Consider the following 24113-nt stretch of genomic DNA (forward strand, 5'->3'; position numbering starts at 1 on the left):
TTAGTATAGTATTTTATAATTTCATAATTTTCTAACAGATGTCACATGTGTTCTTCGATAATCGAATCGAATATCTCGAAAGATTTCAACCACCAATCAGCGAAGAGTACCATTGGAATGTTACGTTATTCGTGTGTTTGTTGTTAAAGAAGAAAAATTAATTATTTATATTGTTTAATTATTGTTTTTAGTGTTTATTATTGTAAGTATTTGTTTATAATTGTCTTTTTATACAAATTTTGACGAGATTTTGTTTTATTATTTATTTGAAAATTTGGAAATAATTGTAAACAAATAAAATTAGTATTATACTTGTAATTATGTTAAACTAACCAACAAATTTAAGAAATTTCATAATTGTAATATATATCTTTAATTATATTTTAATAATTTGATTTATTCAATTATTATGTCAATTAATTTGCACAAAGAATATTATATTTCATAATTTGTTTATTTATATATAATGCAATTATTAATTTCATATTATTTATGAATTTATGAATATATATATATATATAGCTCATATATTTATATAAATTTATTTTCTAATTTTTAGTCTACATATAGTGTTTAATAATTTTTATAATATCTATAAATATGATCATACTAAAATAGTTTTTATTTTTTTAACAATTACTTTAATTGTTAACCCATATTTACATAATCAGCTTTCTTAAGAAATTTAGATATGCTATTGATGTTTTTAATATCTGAAAAAATAATTACATTTGATAAAAAGAATTTAATGAAATATATTTTTTTTAATTCTATTATTAATTATTAGATACTTACATTGCTGAAAGTAAGCAAAGATAAATCAGCCATTTTTCCTGCAGTTATCCTTACAGGATTATTAGATATAGCAATTATTAAAATTAATCCTGATGCTAGTTTTGGTGATAAACGATACCATTCAATTGTATAAAATCTTTCACCAACTTTACTTGTCTTTCATTAAATATAAAATACAAATATTAATGTATACAATGTATTTAATTACAATGATTAGTAATTTACCTTATTTGTTAAAGATTCTCCAATATAGCACAATATGAAAATATTAAAACTTAAGGAAATCAGTAATATGATATAAGTGAACAGACCAATCTTATTATTTTCTTCCCAATCCTGTATAAAAATAAAGAAAAATATCAATTTTAAATTTAAACATTTTAAAAGAATATTTGTATTTTATATTTTTGATGTACGTAAACTAAAAGGATTAAATTTATTAATTGTTAATGTGAATATAAAACTTGAACAGAAGACATGGATAAATTTTAGAACATTTTTCAATATAATCTAACATTTTCATTGCATAAATATAAACAGGGGAGAGGAAGAAAATCATTAAAATTTCTTCTTAAAAATATTATAAATTAAGTGAATGATTTAAAAAATTATGCAATCATAATTTTACATCAATTTGCTTACCATAATGCAGTAATATTCCAATAAGCATATTAAAAAAGTAGAACCAGCAAATTCGATCAGAAAAACTTCTTGCAAAAGTTTTTCCAAACTAGCAATAAATCTGTATTATACATATATTTCAATTTATTTTCTTTTCTAATTAAAATCTCAAGAGAAAATAATTTCTAAATAAATACCGTAATACATGTAAGTGTCGTTTGATAATATCAGTTAATCGTTGACCGATAGAAATCTTAGAAAAATTATATTTTTGTCCATCAACAAGATCGTCAATCAATGTTATTAAAATTTCAATTTGTCCGCAAATGTGCATTGCAAAAATTGCTGCTAAACCACAAGCACCAGTTGTTACTGAATAAATCATGTATCCACACATGCAATGAGCGAGATAAACAAATTCATAAATAGGACTTTTTTGTACATCGTAAAGTACACTGTAGCTTGGATAAACCAATGGTTTTAATGTACGATTAGATAAATCTATCATACGTGGACTTGCAAATGGTAAAATCGTATGATAAATGACACCTCCTGAATACATGAAAATGGCGCAGGTCATCGTAAGATTTCTTCCAATCTTTGCATATTTTAACATTAATTCACGATGTATCTGATGTTTTACCTATCGCAACGTCGTCCAATTTCCTAACTTGTCAAATATAATGCAATTGTTATCTTTAATATATTTTCATCAAATTTAAAATATTTTTTTTTTTTTTGTAGATAACGTGTCATTGTAATTGCAGATATATATTTCAGAACATTTACTATGTTATATTTAGATATTAAAAAAAAAAAAGTATTATATTAATAAATATAAAAATAATTGACTGACCTGATACCAATCAGTTTTTAAACATTCGATACATTGAACGATATCAGATCGGCGCATTGATAAAGCAAAATATTTGATCATCACACAAACGCAAAACATTAGAAGACCGAATAATTTTAATTTCGAATTAGTATCCTTTTCTTCGTAAATGATGTGCAAAGCGCAAGGTATTATTGCGAAACTTAATACAAGATTACCAGTAATTATACCAAAATTTAAAAGATAATTTTGAATTTTGTTTTCTCTATCAGGCCAAATTCCAATCGACGTGAGTACGAAACGACCATACTTTATCGCATATTCGATATCTTTGTCACGATTTTTTAACGATGTTATGCGTTTAGAAGATTTTTCCGAAGTATTTTTCATCCTTCTGATTGAAAGTTTAACGTTAGACTAATTTCAAATTGATTTGAAACTCTTACTTGTTGACGACGTACGATCGATTATTTTGATTCTCTTTTACTGCGCTTGCGTCTGCGTACGTTTGATATATAATTTTAAGTATGATTGCTTTTTCTTTTAGATTGAGTTATCTCTAATCACATGTCACATCGCTAATATATCTTATGGATTAGTTATGTGTGTGTGTTGTATATGTGAGAATTTATTTTGAATTGAATTCACACATTTATACTTGTTAATGATAATTATAGTAAGTAAATATAAATTAGATTAATAATAAATATTTAGTTAGATATATCGAGCAATAATTTTTTAATTTTTATTTCATAAAATTGATTATATTAATGAAATTATATTTTTCATAATAAATTCTTTTTGAATAATAATTATTAATATTACTTTTAATAATCATTTTCATGACGATATGGTATTTTTATAAATCTAATCATATTTATATGTTTAATGTTTTATAAATTATATAGAATTTTAATATTAACAATTTAGATTATTTATAATTTAAATATTTACAAAATAATTGCATTATAGATTAAATAAATTATTTCTTTATTCAATTTTCTTTCAGTTAAATATAATTATATATATAATATTATTCATTTTAGATATTATTATAAACAATATTTGTACAATTGAGATCAAGTATTATTGGGATCGCCATATTGTCGGAGTAGAGTAGTTGTATGTTACAGGTTACACATGCGCAACCATACGCGCATATAGGCGGAGTTTTAAAGAGTTCAACGAATGGATAGATTAGGTTTATCAAGCATAGTAGGATTATTTAAACAAATTTATATACATATATATACATTTGTTTAAACTTAATCATTTTAATCTATTTTTTTTTTTTTTTAGATAAAAACATCGAAATTCGGCTGACAATGTAATCAAGCAAACAATCTAATCACTCATCAGTTCTCGCAGTTAGTATTATTGTTAATTGATAAAAAAAAAAAATTTAATAAATTGCATATAAATTTGTTTATCTAGGAATATTTACATTTAAATATTTAAATACGAAATGCTACTTGTTTTTCCTATATATATATATATATTTTAATCTGTGATAGTCCGAATTAAGTTGAGATAAATTACGGACGTTTTAAGAACCTGAAGTATATAAAAAATTAATAAAATATTAACATTTTTGATAAAAAAAAAAAAAAAAAAAAAAAAAACTAAAAATACTTACTTTACCAAATGTAAAAAGAGATAATTCAAATAATTTTCCAGCGGTGATTTTTGGTGGATAATTTGAAATTGCTATTAATAAAATTAAACCAAGGCCAACGTTTTTAGGCAAACGATACCATTCCACATTGTATGTTGCTGCTCCAACTTTTTTGCACTGTTATTTTAAAATGTTCAATTTTTTTGATTGTTCGTCTCAAACAATTATTAATTATTAACTCCTTGGTATACAACAATATCTTGGATACACGTAATTATTTTTGTATACTTTTCAAAATTACTAAATTTTTATTTATAAAAATTCTACTTAATTAATTAATAATTTATTAATTTGTTAAATGATATTTACATATTTATATTATATTTAATAATTAAAATATTTCAATATTCTATTCTGTATTATAATTTTGAACAATTGTTTTTAGACAAATAAAATAATATTTGAAATATGTGTTACGAATTTCATTAAATTTGTATATCAAGGAGTTAAAAAAAAAAAAAAACCCTATAAAGGAATTTAAAATAAAAAAAACCAACCTGTTCGACGAGCAATTCACCGATATAACAAAATATAAATATATTAAAAGTAAAAGAAATTAACAGTATGAAATAAGTCAGTGTTGCAATAGGATCGTTATTTTCCCATTCCTAAAAGTATAAATTATTTTCAATATAATTTTTTTTTTATCATCCATACATCATTCATCATTTTTACCGTCATACAATAATATTCGAGCAAACATATGATCAATGTTGATGCTACTAATTCCAACAAGCATACTTCTCGAAGAACTTTTTCAACTTGTACGGAAAACCTGAAAAAAATTGTGAACCATTTTTTATAACAAAATGAAACAATTTATTTCACAAATTTGTTTAACGATGCATTAATAGTTGAATTCTTTTTACGTATCGTTCAAAAAGGTGCACAGATTTATTACAAATATTTTCGTGAATTTAAAATGACAAAATCATTTATACAAATCGATTTACCTTAAAGTTTTGACGTGATCCCGAACGATAATAACAAGTCGATCATTTAATTCAATACCACTGCTTTCCCTACCTTCGACAAGATCACTAAGCCTTGTCATAACGATTTGTATTTGTCCACAAGCATGAGTAACAAAAGTAGCAGCCAAACAACAAGCAGCTGTAGTGATACTGTACATGACCATTGCACAAACGCAATGTAGAAAGAAAACAATTTCGTAAGTTGGACTAGCCTGTACGTCAAAGTACCTGTCGTATCCAGGATAAGTGAGTGGTCTTATTGTAAATGTTTCATTAATTTTGGTACTAGATGATAAGGTCATAACAGTATGATAAGACATTCCACCACTGAAAAGAAAAAGTGCGCAAAGAACGGTAAGATTTCTACCGAGTGTAGCATATTCGATCATAATCGTTCGATGATTCCGATCGCGCACCATTTTCCAATCATTTTCAACATGTTCGATGCAACGTCCAATAGCTTGTCCTTTTAATCCAAGATAACAATATTTGATGGTTGACGTTAAACAAAAACCGACAGGTCCGAAAAGTTTTAATTTTGCATTTATATTGTGTTCGTATAAAATTGTATAAAGACCGGCTGGTAATAAGACGAAACAAACTGTCGAAAAACACGTGACAGCTAATACAACCGATAAAATTTTTTCAGCACGCGACACATGTCCATAAATCATCGACCAAAGTCCAATTGGCTTTAACACGAATCGACAAAGTCGTATCGCGTAACCTTTGTCATCCCTTTGCAAGCTTTTTTCCATTACCTTAGAAAACAAAAAACTATTCAACGATTACTCAGTCCTATTCAGATCGATAGGATTGAGTTTGAATGACAGCAAGGGTTCAACTGAACGCGAGAGGATGATAAGAAGGGTTGTTCGATTTTAATCAAATGCGCAAGCGCGTCCACCCTTCAATGTTTCGCATTATATCAAAGGTATGTTAGTTTCTATCGAACGTATTTCTATTGCATGTACATATGTGTGTGTGTGTGTGTGTGATCAAACCTGTCTTTTGTCAGTCATTTAAATCAAAACGAATGTGCGAGCAACATGAAGGATCGTGTTTGAAGAAGTTCGTTTAATTCGTGTTAGTTTCATTTTTTAGTTATTAAAATTATTTAAAAATATCACGTAAGTTATTTTATCTTTTTATATACCATAAAAATTTATCTTGTAACATTTTTATCATATAAATATATATATGTATATATATACATAAACAACTTTGAATTAATTTATAATTTATCATAGGATGAATACAAACTTGATGAATCGTATGTTAATTAAAAATGTGTATGATAAAAAATCGTATGTTGTCAAGTTGATTTTTTTCAGTTTTTTAATCTGTGATCGTTCGAATCAGGTTGAGATAAACGACGGAAGTTTTTAGTACCTGAAGATTCATTCATAAATAAAAAAAATAAGATATATTTTTGAATTGTTCGTACATTTTATGATTTGAATGTTTACTTACACTGCCAAATGTGAAAAGTGATAGTTCGAAGAATTTTCCAGCTGTTATCTTTGATGGACAATTCGAGATTGCTATTAATAGGATCAAATTTAGGCCAAGGTTTTTTGGTAAACGATACCATTCGATGTTGTACGATGCAACACCAACTTTTTTGCACTGTCGTTAAAATTTCAAGATTTCATTTTGTAAAATAATTTGTATAATTGAAAAATTATAAAAAGATATACCTGATCGACCAATAATTCACCAATATAACAAAATATAAATATGTTAAAAGTGAATGCAATTAACAGGATGACGTATGTTATAGTTGCAATCCGATCGTTGTTCTCCCATTCCTATAATAAGAAAATTGATGAAATATTGTTTATCTCTAATGTAAAATGTTTTATTATTGTTTACCGTTATACAATAATATTCCAGCAAGCAAATGATCAATGTGGATGCTACCACTTCTAACAAGCATACTTCACGAAGTACCTTTTCAACTTCTGCACAAAATCTGCAACAATTGTTTGTTTCCATGAACTAAACAATATAATAAATTTTTTTTTAATGTAAATATGAAGGAGAAAAAAAGAAAATAATAAATAGTATGTAAACACTTTCACGAATCTTGTAGAAATTGTTAATTGAGGACAATATTTTAATTTGAAAAACAATCACAAAGAATAATATAATTTCAAGTAGCAAATTGTGTAACAAAAATCATATATTAAATTAAAAAATTATTTTTAGATAGATAGATAGATAGATATGATAAAGTAATAATTTAAAAAATATTTGTAAACTTTAAATCCTCAGTTAAAAATTTCACTCATCAACATCGTCAGTAAGAAACAAGAACAATGTTAAAAAAAAATAAGATTGCAATTTACCTTAAAGTTCTGACATGATCTCTCACAAGTATAGCCATACGATCACTCAATCCGACATCACTTTCCTTTCCTTCAACAAGATCACTCAATCTAAACATGACAATTTGTATTTGACCACAAGCATGTGTAACAAAAGTAGCAGCAAGACTGCATCCAGCAGTTGTAATATTATGCATAACTATGGCACAAATGCAATGTAGAAAAAAAATAATCTCATAAGTTGGACTAGCTTGAACATCAAAGTAAATGTCGTATCCTGGATAAGTTAATGGTCTGATGGTGACAGTTTCATTGATTTTTTTAGTCATGGAAAGTGTCATGATCGTGTGATATGACATTCCACCACTGTGAAGAAATATCGCGCATAGTATAGTCAAATTTCTACCAATTGTAGCATACTTTTTCATGATAGTACGATTATTTTGATCAATCATTGTTTCCCAATCATTTTCAACATGAGCTATACAACGACTAATTGATTTTCTTTTAAATCCAAGGTAACAATATTTGATGGTTGACGTTAAACAAAAACCAAGTGGTCCGAATGATTTTAATTTGATGTTAATGTTGTTTTCATAATACAGTATGTAAATACTGAATGGTATTAAAACGAAACAAACAACTGATAAATTGATGACAGCTAAAATAGTTGATACAATTCTTTCAGTAAGTGATGCACGTCCATAAATCATTGGCCAAAGTCCGATTGGTTTTAATACATAACGACAAGTTGTTATAGCGTAATCCTTGTCGTCCACTTCTAACTTTTTCTCCATTCGTTTAATAGGGAACGAAAGGAAGGAAGAAAGAAAACAAAATTAAACAACACAAGAAGAAGAGAAGAAGTTATGTTACACACGATCGATATCAGACAGGAACGTTGTCAATACCGTTCGAGAGCTTAAGCTTGACTGACCGCTTACGTTGGAACTTTAGTTCGAGGAGATTGATTCAAAAAAAAGGAATTCATAGTTTTATATTCATGAGCTTAAGCGCAAGCGCGTGTTTTTTTTTACCACCCTTCCAGTATCAGATATATTTTGCTACGAGTTAGTTATTCGATCGGTAATGTTAACGCGTCACACAGTTGATTAATTTTATTTTCGATATTTTAACTAGTTACTGTGTGACGATTAATTTTGATTTTAATTTGTTCTCTCTTTAAGATTTTTGATTCGTGTATTTTAGATTGTAATGTAAGAAGAAAAAAGAAACGTTATTTTTGTAATTGTATTTTTCATTTCTTTTTTTTCACAAGTATATTCGGTGCGTGTTTAATTTGTGCATTTGATGTTGCAAGATATTAAAAAAATAATGTAAAAAAAAGAAATACAAAGTTGTTGCAATGGTTTCATTGTTTTTTTTTTTTTTGCTAATTAGAACCTTTGTGGTATTTCTTTTTTTTTTTTATATTCGGTGATCCTTTGAGGTATTTTTGTTAATATGTAAAAAAGGAGTTTAGAATTTGTAAAATGTTTGTATTATAATTGTTACAACAACCTTTTTTTTTACACATTTTATATCATACGCACGTTTTCGGATATTAAAAAAAAAACAAACAAAAAATTAAATACCAACATAATTTTTTTTTAATTATTATTTTTACAGATTAAAAACTACGACGTTTATTTTATATTTGGATGTTTGTAACATTCGTAATTTCATTCTGCTACCGCTTGAATCAAGTTCAGATAAACTACCGATGATTTTAAAACCTGCAACATTTTTATTCTTTTTTCTTTTATCCAATCAATAAACAAATTGTTTTAGAATAAACATGAGATATTTTTAATGGAAACATTTATTATTTATAATAAATTTGAGTACTCACACGACCGAATGTTGACAAAGATAACTCGAAAATCTTTCCAGCGGTAATTTTAGGTGGATAATTTGCAATAGCAATCAACAAAACAAGATCTAATCCTTTATTGTCAGATAAACGATACCATTCAACGTTGTAGGATGCTGCACCAATTTTTCTGCACTGTTAGCGTTCAACGCTTAGAACCTAAAGTTTTTATTACATAATAAAAAAAAAAAATATAAAGAAATGAATAAACTGCAGGTGAAAATACCTGATCAACTAGCAGCTCACCGATGTAACAGAATATAAAAATATTAAACGTGAAAGAAATTAAAAGTATAAGATACGTTAGAATTGCAACGGTGTCATTATTATTCCATTCCTAGAAAAAAAAAAAATCAATTTTTACAATTTTTAACAATATAATAAGTAAACAAAATTTTATTAATAATTACCGTCATGCAATAATATTGAAGAAGACAAATAATCAACGTCGATGCAACTAATTCCATCAGACAAACTTCTCGCAAAACTTTTTCAACTTGTTTAGAAAATCTATAAATATTATTTTGTTTCAATGAAAATTAATTTTCAAAAATTATTATTTTGTTCGTTGATAATTGCATTTATCAGAGTAGAAAAATATAAACATTAAATTTTTAGTATTCTAAGAAATAATAATTATTTAAAAATATATAATATTACTTTTTCTTTAACTTGCATTTATCAGATTAAGATATAATAAAAATTCAATATTTATTTGAAATATATAAATCACAAATATCTTACCTAAGTACTTTGACATGATCCCGAATAATAATAGCCATTCTATCAGCGACCAAAGTATTTTTACTTGTTTTACCATCAACGAGGTCATCCAATCTAGCTAAGATAATTTGTACTTGACCACAAATATGGCTAACAAAAGTGGCTGCCAAGCTACAGGTAGCTGTGGTAATATTGTAAGTGATCAAAGCATATACACAATGAGTAAAAAAAATGATCTCGTAAGTTGGACTAAGTTGGGATTCAACAAATTTATCGTATCCAGGATAAGTCAAAGGTCTTATCGTATGATTTTCATCAATCCTTTGACGCGAGAACAACGGCATTATTGTATGATAAGACATACCACCACTGTAGAGAAAAATGGCACATAGTATGGTAAGATTACGACCTACCGTAGCATGTTTCATCATAATCCTTCGATAATTTTGATCCTTAACGCATTTCCAATCTTTTTCCATATAATATATGCACCGACCAATGGCGATTCCTTTGATACCAAGATAACAATATTTGATAGTTGACGTTAGACAAAAACCAACCGGTCCGAATAATTTCAATTTAATATTAATATTTTGTTCGTAGATCAATGTATGCAATCCGGATGGTATCAGGACGAAACACAGACATGTAAAACATGTGATACCAAGAAAAATCGATACAATGATTTCTTTTTTCGTAGCACCTGGATATATCAATGGCCAAATACCGATTGGTTTAAGAGCCCAACGACAAAATTGTAACGCGTATTTAATATCCTTTTGATAATGAATATTTTCTATTTCTATTTCACGGTTGATGTTTAATCGATCGTGCATTATGACGGTTTGCGTGCACGAGACCGACTGAAAGTCACTTATGGGAAAAATGTCTCACATCTCTTTGCTACCACAACTTTGTTAAAAGACGCGCAAGCGCAATTATTGCATTTACCTTTTCACGTTCCTCACATTTTTTACTCGATCATGCGAATAGAGGAAGAACTATGTATGTATGTGTATGTGTATGTGGATAAGTTATTATCGTGTAAGTGGGTAAATGGGAGGATATAAAAGGGAAGAACTTTTCTATTGTGATGTGGGGGTTGAAAAGTGGAAATAACTTGTACCAGGGAATCATCCTGGATTACTTTCTAGAAATTTACTCGGTGAATGGAGTTTAAGTATTTGTATGCGTGTATGTAACTCTTCTATGGATTAAACTTTTTTTCTTTCTTTCCTTCTTTCAGATCTAAGTCATCGAATAGATGATGTCAGTTTGAAAGTTATGAATGAAAATACTTTCATATATATGTACCTTAGTAACGATTTATGTTTGTACTTTTTATGGAATAATGATTTATTGAAAATCATTTATTATTTTTCTTTTCTTTTTTTTTTTTTTGTATATGTGCAATCTATGAAATAATTAACAATTTTTAAATATAAGAATAATAATCTTATATTACAATAATAAAATATTCAGGATAACCGGGAAATGACTGTTCGTAGCATATTTAAATACGTGACCGATGCTTTGATCACCTGTAAGTAATTATAAAATTTTTTTTTATTTATAATATAATTAAATTTAATAGAATTGTATCGGGTTTATAATGATTTGGAATATTTGTTTAACTTACGTCACCAAAACTGGATAAAGATAATTCAATAAATTTTCCAGCAGAAAATCTTCCGGATGATGCGGCCATCGATATTATTAATTTCAAGGCCAAACCTTCCTTTCCAGGTAATCTGTACCAATTGATCATATAAGATGCCTCACCAACTTTTCTGCACTGTTATAAGATTACTTTTCATGATCATATAGATTATATTTACAATTTGTAAAACATATATTGCTCTCGGGATAGCTGCAAGAGTTTCGCAAGTGTTTTTTTTTTCGATTGCGACATTTTCTTTTTGCAAGATCGTGCAAAGAATTTGAATAATTTGATTACCTGTTCCGTAAGAAGTTCTCCTATATAACAAAATATAAAAATATTAAAGCCAAATGATATGAGCAGTGTAAACCATGCCATAGTTCGTAAAGGATCACTTATACCATCCTAAATAAATCATACAATTAACAATTAAATGATATTCAATCAAATGAAATAAATTAATTTCTTGATTTTTTTTTTTTAAATATAATAAATGATATATACATACGAGAAGAGTATAATAACCAAGAAGACACATATTTAAAGTACATCCAAATACTTCTACTATGGATATTTCATTTAACAAATTTTCTGTTAACGATATAAAACTGTAAAAAAAAAAAAGACCAAACATATAATTAACTAAATAAATATTTTCTGATTTATTTGTTTTAATAATTTAATAATGCAAGAGTATAATTGTGCCATACTAAAAATAATTGCAAGTTTCTAACAACACTTATGTGTATTAATTGTTTCAATATTTTTTTTGATTATACTTTGTTGAATACAAATTTAATTTCCATTGAAATTACCTTAACAATTGTACATGTTTCTTAACAATTTCAGCCAAACGTTCTTTCATATTTTCATTTTGATTGACACGTCCATCTATTAAATATTTTAACCAGGTAATCAACACCTCTAATTGACCACAGATATGCATAACGAAAACAGCAGCAATACCACAAGCACCAACAGTTATTGTATTAACAACCATTCCTAAGGAACCTTGAATAACGATCATAAGCTCGTTGATGGGACTTTGACGAGCGTCAAACATTATACTTGGTATAGGATAAACCAAACGTCTATACGTAATATTATCAGCAACTATTTTGGTTGAAATTGGTACGATAAAACGATACATTGATGAACCACCAAACATAAAAAGTGCACTAATTATAATCAATCTACGACCAAATGTAGCATAATCTAACATGATTTGACGATCCTCGTTATAACGAACTTTTTCCAATCCATTTTGATAAGATCTATACCACTTTTGGTATAAGTTTTTTTAATTAACAATGAAGTATATTTTATAAATCCCATAATGAAAAAACTTATTGAACCGGTCATTCTAATTCGCGATTTAAAATCGTGCAAATCTATGAACGTGTAAATACTGCATACGGTGATTAATAATAAAATGACACTGTAACAAAGTATATTTTTTAATATTGATAAATATTTATTGAATTTTTTCGTATCATTTGATTCGGGCCATACACCGAACGGTAATAATAACCAACGTATTAATTCGATACTGTAATTGTAATCTTGTTTGTAATATTTGTTTAAATGTTCGTTCGGATTTTGAAGGATGTCAGATGGATTTAGACTTGTCATCGCTAAGGATCGATTTGTACTGAAGGGCTTGGGAATATTTCTTCTTCTACTACTACTACTACTACTACTACTACTACTACTACTATTACTACTTTTAAAGTAGTGGAACATTTCTAAGCGCGTGCGCCACTCTGATTCTAAAAAAAATAGTTCAAAGGGGAGTTCAATGTAGGGTAAGGTTGATTACTTCGTATATGTTTTTGAAACTGAATGGTCAAGTTATGTGTACGTGTTTAGAATAATTGTTTACAATTGTGAGTAAAAAAATTTATTTTAAAGTATTTCCTATTGTTTTTTTTTTTTTTTTTTTTAATGTAATAAGTTAACAAATTTTGCTTGGATACTTTGCAGCCAAAGTTTTACAGTTCTAACGCAAAATTCCTTTTGCATAAAATAATTTTAATTTTTAAATATTATAGGTTTTGTTTTTATTAAATAAATATTTTATTATATTTATTGTAAATTTTTATAATATAAATATTTTATTTTATTTTTTAGATAAATTTTTTTTATATAAATTAAAAATATTTTTTATTTATATATATATATAAAAGTAATCCAATAAAAATGTCAAACACTTTAAATTAACACATTTTGCGTGGGTGGCTACTAAATTCGTTTTTTTATTTACTAAAAATATTATTTTATAATTTTATTAATATAAATATAAAAATAATATTTTTAGTAAATAAAAAAACGAATTTAGTAGCCACCCACGCAAAATGTGTTAATTTAAAGTGTTTGACATTTTTATTGGATTACTTTTATAGCAGAAAAGAAAAAAATAATGTAGTATATCAATAAAACAAAGTATTTTTGTTAACAGATATATTTATAATATAACTTTTATTTTTATATATTTTTAACTATGATAATATAAATGAATTTTCTTTCTAAATATTTTTTATGATGTAACAGCACGAAGCATGTTCAAGTAACCAACCGAAGTTTTTATAACCTGTGGCACACGTATTTGTTGTTTGTTTAGTAATAAAAATTATAATAATATAATTTGTAAAATACAAATTTTACAGGGTGGGAAATACTCACATCGCCAAAACTTCTCAAAGATAATTCGACGAATTTTCCTGCAGTGAGTCTGCTCGATGATATGGACATTGAAATGATTATAATTAAACTTAGAGCTTTTTTTCCTTTCAATTCGTACCAATTGATCATGTAAGCCGATTCTGCCATTCTCTTGCACTATTTTACATGATTAAGTTCGCACGTTACATTTCTTTTCTTCTTTTTTAATAATTTAAACAAACTTAGGTATCTTTTTCATTGCATCGTTCATACTCGTATTTTTTCTTTTTTTTTTCTTTGCTAACATTCAAATTTATTTTCTATCCATTTAATTCTCATATTTCACAATTTTATAATATAAATTAAATATTAAATTAACCAATAAATATATGTAATTATTTTGTTTAAAAAGATTCAACAAAAATTTGCACTAACTTATTGGTCAATTCGATAAAATAATAAGACAACAATTTGTAATTAATTGAAATGATTTAATCATTTTTATTTAGTATCATTTAATCGTACCTCTTCAGCAAGTAGTTCACCGATATAACAAATGATAAATATATTGAACATAAATGATGTCAGTAGTGTAACATAAGCGAATAAATTAATCGCATTAACATGATTCCATCCCTGAAATTAAATTGAAAATACCATAAATATCAAAAGCAACGTATTATAATTCAAATACAAAAAAAAAAAACACACAAACAAAAAAATACAATATACCATGATCATATAATATCCAACCATACAAATATTCAAAGTACATGCTAAGATTTCAACCAGAGATATTTCGTTCATCGAATCTTCCGTATAAGTGATAAAACTGCAAATAACAAAATCAGAAAGAGAGAGAAAAAAAAATAGAAAAAAAATATTAAATTAAACGATGTAATACTTTAACACTCGCACGTGTTTTTTAACAATATCGCTCAATCTGTTATCAACAGAATCATTTTCTTCGGGAAATCCATTGATCAAATGATTTAACCAACCCATTAAAATCTTCAATTGACCACAAGCGTGTAAAGAACAAATGGCAACGAAACTGCACGAACCAGCTGTTATTGCACTCGTGATAAAACCACAAATGCATTGAATTAAAAGCATTAACTCGTTGGCTGGACTTTGACGTGCATCGATGATAACTTTAGACACGGGATATGCCAATGGTCTGAACGTTAAGTTTCCTGATACCAATTTAGGTGAATTTAAAGGTACTACAACACGATACAAAAACAAAGCACCTAAACCAAATGATGCTGATATTACAACGATACGTCTACCAATTTGTGCACTTTCTAACATAATTTGACGATCCTCCTGACGTTTAACATCTTTCCAATCAACTTGAATATGATTCAAACAACGTTTGATTTCATTACCGTGTAATATCAATAACCAATATTTAATCAGGTTTCCTGTTGTAAACGTTACCGGTCCTATTTTGCTTAATTTAGCTTGTATATCTTTTACGTCCAATAATATATATAAAATTGTACTAATTAAAATGAAACCGATCAATGACGAATGAAATAAATTTAAAAATCTTGCCAATAGTATATCGAATAAACTAGCGTTTTCAGTTGTAGGCCAAATTCCTATTGCTTTTAACAACCAACGATTTAATTCCATGCTGTAATTTAAATCTTTTTTGTAATCCAAATTTTTAATTGATAAACAATTGCGATTCTTTGTGTTATCAGTTGCCATTATTCTCGATGATCGATATGTAAACTGATATAACAACAACCCTTCTTAGTCGTGAAGACATAACTGAACTCATCGAGCAATGTAACATCATGCACACACCCACAATGTTCAGGCGCGTGCGTGAGTTAGAGTTTCCTTTATTTTCTTTCTTTTACTTTTAAGAGAGGGGAGAAATTATAGGTAGAAAAGGTTTGTCCTTTCAGTATAACGCAGTTATACTTTATACGAGTGACTGTGTGTACGTACGTTGACGTGGTATTTATCGAGATCATGAAATAGTTCGATGACTTTTACCATAATCATTTAACTTTTGTTGTAACAGTGAATTTTTTCAACTCGTCGTCATTCGATAAACATTCTCGTACATTTTTTCAGATTTATTACGGTGGTAATAATTATATAAAATTATAAAATTTCATATTATTAAATTTATATCATATAAAATTATTTCATTTTATTATTTCATATTATTATAATTATATAATTTATATTATTATAATAATATAATTATTTTATATATATATTAAATTTTTATATTATACAATATACTATAAAATTATTAAATTTCAAATTATTAAATTGATATTAAAATTCAAATAGGACAAAAATCATTAATACCGTTGTTTCATGCAAATAGTAAAAAGAATTGTTTATTTAAACGATAGTTAATATTAATTAATTCATTTTGATATTTTTCTATGCATACTGAAGTTTAAATTTTATAATTGTGTATTTTTTTAGGAAGTCAACGTTCTAAGCATGTTCAAATATGCGAATGACGTCTTTACCAACTGTAAAAAAAATATTACGTGTTATCTTGTGTATTGAAAATTTCGATAAATGTTACAATGAAACAAAAAATACAACGTACTACACCAAAACTGCTTATAGATAATTCGATAAATTTTCCAGCTGTTAATCTGTGCGAAGATGAGGACGATACTGCGATGATTAATATTAAAATTAATCCTTTTCTTCCTTCAAATTGATACCAATCGATCATGTAAATTACTTCTGCTACTTTTCTACACTGGAATATATTTTCATTTGTTATTTTATTGTAAAGGTTTAAATCTCAGATTTTATATCTATTTGTAAAAAAAAAAAAGAAGAAAAATACAAATGATCAATCAAGTAAGTATTTATTGTAGCATCGTTATTGCTATTAATTTAAATCACTTTTAACATTACCTCATCGCTAAGTATTTCACCAACGTAACAAAATATAAAAACGTTGTATGCAAAAGATATAATTAATATCGTATAAGTAATCGTATGAAACAAACTATCATTTTTCAAACCCTTCAACACAAAAATAATTAATAATTAATAATAAAATAAAATAAAGAAATATCATTAACTCACCATGATCAAATAATATTCTAACATGCACATGTTTAACGTACATCCTAATACTTCGATGAGAGAAATGTTTTGTAAAAATTGTTGTATAAATGATACAAAACTGTAAACCACAAAATAATCATTTAAATCAATTAACATACACACACACTTACACATGAAACATACCTTAAAATTCGTACGTGTCGTTGTACCCAATAACTCAATCTTTCCTCAATATTATTATTTTCATCTGATCGTCCAGTAATCAAATAATTCAGATAAGACATTAAAATTTTCAGTTGACTACATGCATGCATAGTTGAAACAGTTAACATACTGCAACAACCAACCGTAATTGCACTCATGACCAAACCAACGAAACATTGCAAACAAATCATAATCTCATTGGTCGGACTTTGACGAGTATCCATGATTACCTTGGAAATTGGATAGGCTAATGGTTTGAATGATAAATTACCAACAACAATTTTTGGTGAGAACAATGGAATTGTTACACGATAAATGATAACACCACCGAATGCAAAAGCTGCAGAAACTAAGATCAAACGACGACTAAAATCAACGTATTCGATCATTATTTGTCTTTCCTCGATACGTTTAACATTTTTCCAATCATTTTCCATATAATTTAAACAATATTTAATATCTTTCTCGTGGATTATCAATAAAGTATATTTCGTTAACGTCATAACGCAAAATGTTAATGAACCAACTTTGCTCAATCTTACTTGTACGTCTTGCACGTCTACGATTAAATAAATAATCGCGGCAAAAAAGAAAAAACTGATAAATAAAATGCAAAATAAATTGATCATTCGTGATAATATTATTTCGATCAACGATGTTTCCACAGTTTTAGGCCAAATTCCAATTGGTTTTAATAACCAACGATTTAATTTAATCGCGTATTTCATATCTTCTTTGTAATTTTGATTATACATTTGTTTTATGCTAATTCTTTCTTTCTATATATATAACTTTGATAACAATGAACTACTCTCGTTATTGGTTGAGGTAGAACTGAAGACTTTATAGTTTTGCTTCCTTTTAATGATCTATTTAAAAGCCATTTATGGCGCGTGCGCGAATCAACATCGTTCGTTTTGTCTTCTCTCTATTTTTTTCTTTTTTCGAAAGAGTTTTACCCTCATTTCTATTCGTCTAAGCCGTATTATACTGATCGTAGATAAATCGTGAATTGTAATATTTATTTTTTAAATAATTCTTCAATGTTTGATTAAATTTTATTATTTTCTACTTTTGTTTAATTAACACATTGCATTATTTTTATTATTATATATTATTTGATTTAGTTTCGATTAAATGTGTGAACGTTTTTAATATTTTTATTCTCGATAAATTTATTTAATTAATCGTGTAATAAATATATTTTTTTTAAGTTTATGTTTAATTTAATTTATTGGAAAAATATTAAATTGTTTTCTTCTTCTTCAAATTGATTCATCAAGTAAGTTTATTTTTAATATATCGTTTTATATTTTTTATTAGTTAGTGAAAAAAGTTTATTATAGTTTGATTTTATTTTTCATAATTCAGTGATGTATTCTATCGCGTTTTTTTTTTAGAAATATTTTATTAAACAATTAAATTAATATTAGGTAATAATGGGAATAGAAATAAAAAAAATAAACGGATTAATATTGTAAATGTTTAATTTTATATTATGCTCATTTTATAACAATTTGATTGATTAATATCAACATGTTTTTAATTTATGATAAATAATCTTATAGAAATTATTAGATAAATTTTATTTAAAAACGTGTATGAAAATTTCTTTCATACAAGTGTTGTTCATAAATTTGTTTTTTTTTATAATATTTTATTTATCTTGTAATCACAGGTTTTTTTATATTTTATTTTTATCAAGAAAATGTAATTATGTCATTTAGATAAATTATCACATGAAAATAACTTGACTATGATTTTCTAGAAAAATTCTAATTTTCAATTACTAAGAAATTCCATACAACTATTTAATAATGTGTATGATCTCGATTACTCTTGTTTTATTCGTTTTCAAATATTTTCTGAAAATTTCTTTAAGTTGTCACAGTTCGTAGCATGTTTAAATAAGCAACCGATGCTTTGATCACCTACACGAATATAATAATAATAATAATTATTATTATTGTTGAAATATTTCTATGATTTTGAATACATTTCCAAAATTCGTAATAAAATTTATTTTATTTTATTATTTTGATTTTAAATTACTTACGTCACCGAAACTACTGATCGATAATTCGACAAACTTTCCAGCAGTTAATTTTATCGAGGACGACGACATTGCGATAATTAAAAGTAACGCAAGACTTTTTTTCCCTTGAATTCGATACCAATCGATCATATATGTTGCTTCTGCTACCCTTTTGCACTAATTGTATAATATTTTATCATTTAACCAGTTTTTTTTTCTTGCAATTTTTCTTTCATTTCAATTTATATTTAAGATAATTTTAAATAATTACGAATTGTTTTCTCAACAAAAATTATGCACAATAATTTTGAATGATTTTTTTTTATTATTAAACAAAAGTTAAAATAAATTACAATATTCCATTTATCAAAATTTAGACGAATTCCTTACTCCTCTTTCTTTAAAAAAATTTTTAATTAGAGTAAAAATTGAAAATTAGTTTTTGAGAAAACAATTTGTTATCTTTCGTTTCTTGTTTTTTTTTTCTTTTTTAATTACACTAACACGTAAAATTATATAAATTTGTATATAATTTTACCTCTTCAGCAAGAAGTTCACCAATATAACAAAATATAAATATATTATATGCAAAAGATATTATCAGTGCGATATATGTCAAATCAGAGACCATGTCTCCCTTATCCCAACCCTGTAAAAAATTGTTAAATAATTGTTACATTTTTGGTGGTTACTTTCAGAAATTGAAAGAAGAAAAATAATGAGAGAAAAAAAGGGGAATACAATTTAAAATAAATATAATAATAATCTACAAGCATACCGCAATAAGATTATAACCAAGCAAACATATGTTCAATGTGCATCCTAAAACTTCAACGAGGGAAATCTCTTGCAAAAGTTCTTCGGTAAATGCAACAAAACTGCAAGAAAAAAAAACAAAAAAATACGAAACGATCTACAGAATTTAAAATCACTGATAATTATTTTTTTTTCTCAAATTAAATTACAGGTGAAATATTGAATAAAATATTCGCATAATCGTAGAAGAAATTATTGTGGTACTTTAACATCAACTAATTCAATAATTTGTGGTCACTTTTTCTTCAATTTTTATGGTATAAAAAAAGATTTTCCTATTAGTTTATTCAATTTTAAACAACAATTTAACATAGTTGATATAATCAAATTTATTTTAATTTAACATCATTGAAATAGTCAAATATAAAAAAAATTGTTAACCCAAATTACCACAATATTTTCTTGTCCTTTTTTTTAATTAACAAATAAATATTTAAAAAAATATTTTACCTGAGAACACGTACGTGTTGTTGAATAATATCGGTTAATCTATCATTAATAGTATCATTTTCATCCGGTCTACCATCGACAAGATTATCCAAACAAGACATCATGATTTTCAATTGACCACATGCGTGTAATGCAAATACAGCAGCCAAACTGCAAGCCCCTACGGTTACTGCATTCATAACAAAACCACATAAACATTCTAATGGTATCATCAATTCATTTGCTGGACTTTGACGAGCATCAACAAAAATCTTTGACATGGGATAAGCTAACGGTTTGAAAGTATAATTTCCAATGACAACTTTGGCCGATGTTAGGGGTAACACAACTTGATAAAAAAAAACACCGCTGTAAGTGAATGCAGCTGATACAATGACGATACGTCGACCAAAAAGTGCACTTTCTATCATAATTTGTCGATCACTTTCTCGTTTGACATTTTTCCAATCGGTTTCCATATGATTTACGCAACGATTAATATTTTTCTCACGTATTACAAATAACCAATACTTTGCTAATACCATTAAACAAAAACTTATCGGTCCGATTGTTTTCAATTTCATTTCTATATTTTTTTCGTCCACCAAAATGTAAAGAGACGCGGATATTAATAAAAAACCAATCAAGGATGTACATATTATATTTATTATACGATACAATATTATTTCCATCCAAGATACGTTTATGGGTGCTGGCCAAACACCTATTTGTTTCAACAACAAACGATTCAATTCTATACTGTAATTCAAATCCTTTTTGTAATTTTGATTTTGAATTGATGCCCATTTCATGCTGACTATTCTCTATGATCAAAACGTTACATACTGAAACTTTATACAATTGAATTCTTATTATTATTTTTTTTTCCTTATAGTAACAGGTTGTTGTATTCGAATGGGGAATGAATGCGCAAACGCAATATAAAGGGGGCGGTGCTTTATGACAGGTGGTGATTGACTACAACTACGAGTAGGTGGATTTCTTGCTTTCTATCTCACATGACTTTCGTTAGTATAACTCGTAACTGTGCTCAATTACTTGCTACTGCATTGTACAGTCTTCCGGTAATTTGTAAGTTTTACTTGTCAATATTATTTCAAGTAAAGTCAAACCTATTATTTTTAAATATTTGTATTTTTTTTTATTTTATTACGTTACACAATAGAATATAATAAAAATGTTGAGTGGTCGTAAACAAAATATTTTGTTAATTGCAATGTTTGTATTTTTGTTTTTCTTTCTTTTTCTTTTTTTAAGTGATCAATAAATCACAGGTAATCCACGTCAAGTTGATTAATTAGTGAAAGTACGTAACATGTTTAAATAAGCTGCCGATGTTTTCATTACCTAAACATTGAACATAATAATTAATAGAAAATCATGTGGAAAAATATTTAATGGAAAATGTTACTTACGCTGCAAAAACAGACCAATGACAATTCGAAAAATTTACCAGCTGTCAATTTTAATGGGGCGTTTGAAACAGCTATGAGAAGTGTCAAATCGAGTGCTTTCTTTTTTGGCAAACGATACCACTTTATCATGTAAGAAGTAACACCAACATTTTTACACTGTACGAAATATTCAATGTATATGAAAAAGAAAATATTCACAAAATTTTATGTAACATAATAATCAAAAAAAAAAAAATGCATACCTGTTCGGCAAGAAGTTCACCTATGTAACAAAGTATAAAAATGTTAAATGTTAATGAGATCAAAAATGTACAATAAGTGACTGTTCCAATTGCTTCGCTGTGTTCCCATTCCTGAAAAAAAATTGCAAAACAATACGATTGTTTTTAAACAAATTCAGAGTATTTCAACTAACATTAAATTTGTCATTTTCGTACCGTCATCAAATAATATGACAAGAAGCAAATATTCATCGTACATCCAACCAATTCAACGAAACAAATTTCATTGAACAATTCTTCAATTCGAGCTATAAAACTAATTAAAATCGATTAACAAAATAATTCTAATTTCAGTTAATTCACGATATCCAAAAATTCAACTCACTGAAGTATTCTCAAATGATATTCAACGATATCTTTCAATCGTTCGTCAGAAGAATTACCATCAGTTTGTTTCTCACCGAAAACGAGATCATCCAATTTCATCTTGAGAATTTGAAATTGTCCACAAGCATGCATGACGAATATGCATAACAAACTGCAACCATTAATGGTAACGGAATAAATAACGTAACCAGCTAAGGATTGTAAAAATTGTACGATCTCAAAATAAGGACTGCTTCGTGGATCGATGAGTTTACGATAAATCGGAAATGATGGTACTCTTATCGTTTGATTATCAATAATTTCAGTTCTTTTAGAAAATAGTGGCATCACTGTACAATAAAATATTCCACCACCGTACATGAAAACAGCACAAATGATGACCAATGATCTACCAAATTCAGCATTTTCAATAACAATTTTACGATCGTCTTGAAAATTGGCAGCACGTTCCCAATCGGTACGAATATGATTGATACATTTGGCAATAGCAATTCCACGTGATGTCAAAATGTAATATTTGATTGCAGCCATTGAACAGAAACTAAGTGGTCCTATCATTTTGATTTTTGCATCTAAACTACCCAGGTGACCAAAAAACATTACCAGTGCACATGGTATCAATAAAAATCCTATCAAACAACTACTGATAGTTGTCAAACCAATTGAAATCATTTTTTCTTGGAAAGTAACGCTCAATGAAAGTGGCCAAGCACCGATTGATTTCAAAAACAAACGATTCAATTCGATACTGTAATTCCAATCTTTCGTAGTTAATTTGGTTTCAGGTAACGTGGTGGGTTCGTTCAACATGATGCGAATCGTACGGAAACAACGTACTCACTGACAAACCTTTTTCATGCTTAGTAAGATTGATTGATTCTTTAAGATTATACTCGCGCATGTGCAACCATACGATGAAAAGGATTGGGGAAGTTATTGTGTAGTTTTATAGAAATGTTTTGTCCTTCCGTTGGTTAGTTTACTCTTTTACTTCGGTAGGCGTATATATGCGTGACGAGGAAAGGTAACATTACAAATACTAATAGCACTTCTTTTTCGAAGGGCGTGTTACATGCGTGTTGATATAATTGTCTTTAAAAAACTTTGAATGTTCGTTGAAAATTTGGTACTAAGTTTTCTGACAAAAATATTCATTCGTGTGTAACATACTTCATTCATAGTACATTCGTACATTTTTTTTTAATACACTGAAGAAGAAAGGGTTCATTCGTGATGGGGTTAATTTAATTATACCTGTCGAATATTCGTTCCAATTTTTATTTAAAATTAATGGTGATAGATACTTGTATAATATTTTCTTAAATAAAGTACACACGCGTTTATTTATTCACTATCATTGCAATTTCATAAT

At 27.0% G+C, this 24113-nt stretch overlaps 9 protein-coding genes and 1 long non-coding RNA gene across 14 annotated transcripts; 1 reads left to right on the forward strand and 9 right to left on the reverse strand.

Moving 5' to 3' along the window:
• The first annotated feature begins 123 nt into the window (after window positions 1–123).
• On the forward strand, window positions 124–8479 carry LOC149031561 (uncharacterized). 3 transcript variants are annotated; one of them, XR_016177602.1, is made up of 5 exons: window positions 124–202; window positions 3551–3618; window positions 5550–5834; window positions 7749–7917; window positions 8039–8479. It is a non-coding gene; the product is annotated as an uncharacterized LOC149031561 (long non-coding RNA). The 3 variants fall into 3 exon arrangements; XR_016177601.1 differs by having other exon boundaries at window positions 138–202; window positions 3298–3618; XR_016177603.1 differs by lacking the exon at window positions 3551–3618 and having other exon boundaries at window positions 138–202.
• Window positions 619–3076, reverse strand: LOC107067918 (odorant receptor 13a). The gene is made up of 6 exons (XM_089175481.1): window positions 2273–3076; window positions 1614–2059; window positions 1438–1537; window positions 1021–1131; window positions 796–951; window positions 619–713 (listed from the first exon to the last, which is right to left on the reverse strand). Exons 1-6 carry the CDS (start codon window positions 2639–2641, stop codon window positions 660–662), a joined length of 1236 nt encoding a protein of 411 aa, XP_089031607.1. The 5' UTR covers window positions 2642–3076; the 3' UTR covers window positions 619–659.
• Window positions 3612–5658, reverse strand: LOC107068018 (odorant receptor Or2-like). Its single transcript, XM_089175482.1, has 5 exons — window positions 4880–5658; window positions 4602–4701; window positions 4424–4534; window positions 3888–4043; window positions 3612–3805 (listed from the first exon to the last, which is right to left on the reverse strand). The coding sequence occupies exons 1-5, from the start codon at window positions 5656–5658 to the stop codon at window positions 3752–3754; spliced, it is 1200 nt and encodes a 399-aa protein (XP_089031608.1). The 3' UTR covers window positions 3612–3751.
• Window positions 6216–7754, reverse strand: LOC107068019 (odorant receptor 10-like). Its single transcript, XM_089175473.1, has 4 exons — window positions 7252–7754; window positions 6776–6875; window positions 6601–6711; window positions 6216–6529 (listed from the first exon to the last, which is right to left on the reverse strand). Exons 1-4 carry the CDS (start codon window positions 7683–7685, stop codon window positions 6305–6307), a joined length of 870 nt encoding a protein of 289 aa, XP_089031599.1. The 5' UTR covers window positions 7686–7754; the 3' UTR covers window positions 6216–6304.
• Window positions 8480–8714: 235 nt separating the features above from the next.
• On the reverse strand, window positions 8715–11427 carry LOC107067916 (odorant receptor 10). 2 transcript variants are annotated; one of them, XM_089175484.1, is made up of 4 exons: window positions 9848–11427; window positions 9514–9613; window positions 9330–9440; window positions 8715–9238 (listed from the first exon to the last, which is right to left on the reverse strand). In XM_089175484.1, the coding sequence occupies exons 1-4, from the start codon at window positions 10660–10662 to the stop codon at window positions 9056–9058; spliced, it is 1209 nt and encodes a 402-aa protein (XP_089031610.1). In that variant the 5' UTR covers window positions 10663–11427; the 3' UTR covers window positions 8715–9055. The 2 variants fall into 2 exon arrangements, 1 of the variants encoding a protein (XP_089031610.1); XR_016177599.1 differs by lacking the exon at window positions 9848–11427 and having other exon boundaries at window positions 9062–9262; window positions 9514–9683.
• Window positions 11428–11448: 21 nt separating this feature from the next.
• On the reverse strand, window positions 11449–16232 carry LOC107067915 (uncharacterized). The gene is made up of 6 exons (XM_089175445.1): window positions 15052–16232; window positions 14850–14979; window positions 14722–14783; window positions 11995–12094; window positions 11784–11891; window positions 11449–11621 (listed from the first exon to the last, which is right to left on the reverse strand). Exons 1-6 carry the CDS (start codon window positions 15864–15866, stop codon window positions 11457–11459), a joined length of 1380 nt encoding a protein of 459 aa, XP_089031571.1. The 5' UTR covers window positions 15867–16232; the 3' UTR covers window positions 11449–11456.
• On the reverse strand, window positions 12210–13406 carry LOC149031562 (uncharacterized). The gene is given in 2 exon segments (XM_089175471.1): window positions 12210–12737; window positions 12740–13406. Coding segments are annotated over 2 exon segments (930 nt in total). The 5' UTR covers window positions 13230–13406; the 3' UTR covers window positions 12210–12297.
• A 268-nt stretch (window positions 16233–16500) lies between the features above and the next one.
• On the reverse strand, window positions 16501–21509 carry LOC107067913 (odorant receptor 10). Of its 2 annotated transcripts, XM_089175470.1 has the most exons (5): window positions 20719–21509; window positions 20231–20330; window positions 19991–20101; window positions 19474–19629; window positions 16501–16657 (listed from the first exon to the last, which is right to left on the reverse strand). In XM_089175470.1, the coding sequence occupies exons 1-5, from the start codon at window positions 21507–21509 to the stop codon at window positions 16604–16606; spliced, it is 1212 nt and encodes a 403-aa protein (XP_089031596.1). In that variant the 3' UTR covers window positions 16501–16603. The 2 variants fall into 2 exon arrangements, 1 of the variants encoding a protein (XP_089031596.1); XR_016177598.1 differs by lacking the exons at window positions 19474–19629; window positions 19991–20101; window positions 20231–20330; window positions 20719–21509 and adding an exon at window positions 16738–17090 and having other exon boundaries at window positions 16525–16657.
• Window positions 16568–18186, reverse strand: LOC107067914 (odorant receptor 10-like). The gene is made up of 3 exons (XM_089175442.1): window positions 17397–18186; window positions 17232–17331; window positions 16568–16896 (listed from the first exon to the last, which is right to left on the reverse strand). The coding sequence occupies exons 1-3, from the start codon at window positions 18170–18172 to the stop codon at window positions 16672–16674; spliced, it is 1101 nt and encodes a 366-aa protein (XP_089031568.1). The 5' UTR covers window positions 18173–18186; the 3' UTR covers window positions 16568–16671.
• LOC149031563 (odorant receptor 13a-like) lies at window positions 21507–24107 on the reverse strand. Its single transcript, XM_089175467.1, has 5 exons — window positions 22740–24107; window positions 22571–22670; window positions 22376–22486; window positions 22134–22289; window positions 21507–22065 (listed from the first exon to the last, which is right to left on the reverse strand). The coding sequence occupies exons 1-5, from the start codon at window positions 23549–23551 to the stop codon at window positions 22012–22014; spliced, it is 1233 nt and encodes a 410-aa protein (XP_089031593.1). The 5' UTR covers window positions 23552–24107; the 3' UTR covers window positions 21507–22011.
• Window positions 24108–24113: the final 6 nt, after the last annotated feature.

This window comes from Polistes dominula, unplaced genomic scaffold (genome assembly GCF_049000335.1).
Source record: "Polistes dominula isolate Pdom_NZ unplaced genomic scaffold, Pdom_raw_medaka contig_17, whole genome shotgun sequence".
Classification (NCBI taxonomy): Eukaryota; Metazoa; Arthropoda; class Insecta; order Hymenoptera; family Vespidae; genus Polistes; species Polistes dominula.

Excerpts from the sequence above, each read along its gene's own strand:
- LOC107067915 (XM_089175445.1), bottom strand. The coding sequence starts at position 15,866 with ATGGCAACTGATAACACAAAGAATCGCAATTGTTTATCAATTAAAAAT. Across the intron at positions 14,980-15,051 it reads AAACACGTGCGAGTGTTAAA|TTTTATCACTTATACGGAAG; the intron begins GTATTACATCGT and ends TGTTATTTGCAG. Across the intron at positions 11,622-11,783 it reads GAGAACTTCTTACGGAACAG|TGCAGAAAAGTTGGTGAGGC; the intron begins GTAATCAAATTA and ends ATCTTATAACAG.
- LOC107067914 (XM_089175442.1), bottom strand. The coding sequence starts at position 18,172 with ATGTATAATCAAAATTACAAAGAAGATATGAAATACGCGATTAAATTA. Across the intron at positions 17,332-17,396 it reads CGACACGTACGAATTTTAAG|TTTTGTATCATTTATACAAC; the intron begins GTATGTTTCATG and ends TGTGGTTTACAG. Across the intron at positions 16,897-17,231 it reads TAGAATATTATTTGATCATG|TGTAGAAAAGTAGCAGAAGT; the intron begins GTGAGTTAATGA and ends AATATATTCCAG.
- LOC107067918 (XM_089175481.1), bottom strand. The coding sequence starts at position 2,641 with ATGAAAAATACTTCGGAAAAATCTTCTAAACGCATAACATCGTTAAAA. Across the intron at positions 1,132-1,437 it reads TGGAATATTACTGCATTATG|GATTGGGAAGAAAATAATAA; the intron begins GTAAGCAAATTG and ends ATTTTTATACAG. Across the intron at positions 952-1,020 it reads GAGAATCTTTAACAAATAAG|ACAAGTAAAGTTGGTGAAAG; the intron begins GTAAATTACTAA and ends ATTTAATGAAAG.
- LOC107067916 (XM_089175484.1), bottom strand. The coding sequence starts at position 10,662 with ATGCACGATCGATTAAACATCAACCGTGAAATAGAAATAGAAAATATT. Across the intron at positions 9,614-9,847 it reads GATCATGTCAAAGTACTTAG|ATTTTCTAAACAAGTTGAAA; the intron begins GTAAGATATTTG and ends TAATATTTATAG. Across the intron at positions 9,441-9,513 it reads TTCAATATTATTGCATGACG|GAATGGAATAATAATGACAC; the intron begins GTAATTATTAAT and ends TTTTTTTTCTAG.
- LOC149031563 (XM_089175467.1), bottom strand. The coding sequence starts at position 23,551 with ATGTTGAACGAACCCACCACGTTACCTGAAACCAAATTAACTACGAAA. Across the intron at positions 22,671-22,739 it reads TATCATTTGAGAATACTTCA|TTTTATAGCTCGAATTGAAG; the intron begins GTGAGTTGAATT and ends GATTTTAATTAG. Across the intron at positions 22,487-22,570 it reads TGTCATATTATTTGATGACG|GAATGGGAACACAGCGAAGC; the intron begins GTACGAAAATGA and ends ATTTTTTTTCAG.
- LOC107068018 (XM_089175482.1), bottom strand. The coding sequence starts at position 5,658 with ATGGAAAAAAGCTTGCAAAGGGATGACAAAGGTTACGCGATACGACTT. Across the intron at positions 4,702-4,879 it reads GATCACGTCAAAACTTTAAG|GTTTTCCGTACAAGTTGAAA; the intron begins GTAAATCGATTT and ends AATTTTTTTCAG. Across the intron at positions 4,044-4,423 it reads GTGAATTGCTCGTCGAACAG|TGCAAAAAAGTTGGAGCAGC; the intron begins GTTGGTTTTTTT and ends TTAAAATAACAG.
- LOC107068019 (XM_089175473.1), bottom strand. The coding sequence starts at position 7,685 with ATGATTGATCAAAATAATCGTACTATCATGAAAAAGTATGCTACAATT. Across the intron at positions 6,712-6,775 it reads TGGAATATTATTGTATAACG|GAATGGGAGAACAACGATCG; the intron begins GTAAACAATAAT and ends TTCTTATTATAG. Across the intron at positions 6,530-6,600 it reads GTGAATTATTGGTCGATCAG|TGCAAAAAAGTTGGTGTTGC; the intron begins GTATATCTTTTT and ends TTTTAACGACAG.
- LOC107067913 (XM_089175470.1), bottom strand. The coding sequence starts at position 21,509 with ATGAAATGGGCATCAATTCAAAATCAAAATTACAAAAAGGATTTGAAT. Across the intron at positions 19,630-19,990 it reads GTGAACTTCTTGCTGAAGAG|TGCAAAAGGGTAGCAGAAGC; the intron begins GTAAAATTATAT and ends TTATACAATTAG. Across the intron at positions 16,658-19,473 it reads CGATCAGTAGTTTCGGTGAC|TTGGTAAAGACGTCATTCGC; the intron begins GTAAGTAATTTA and ends TTTTTTTTACAG.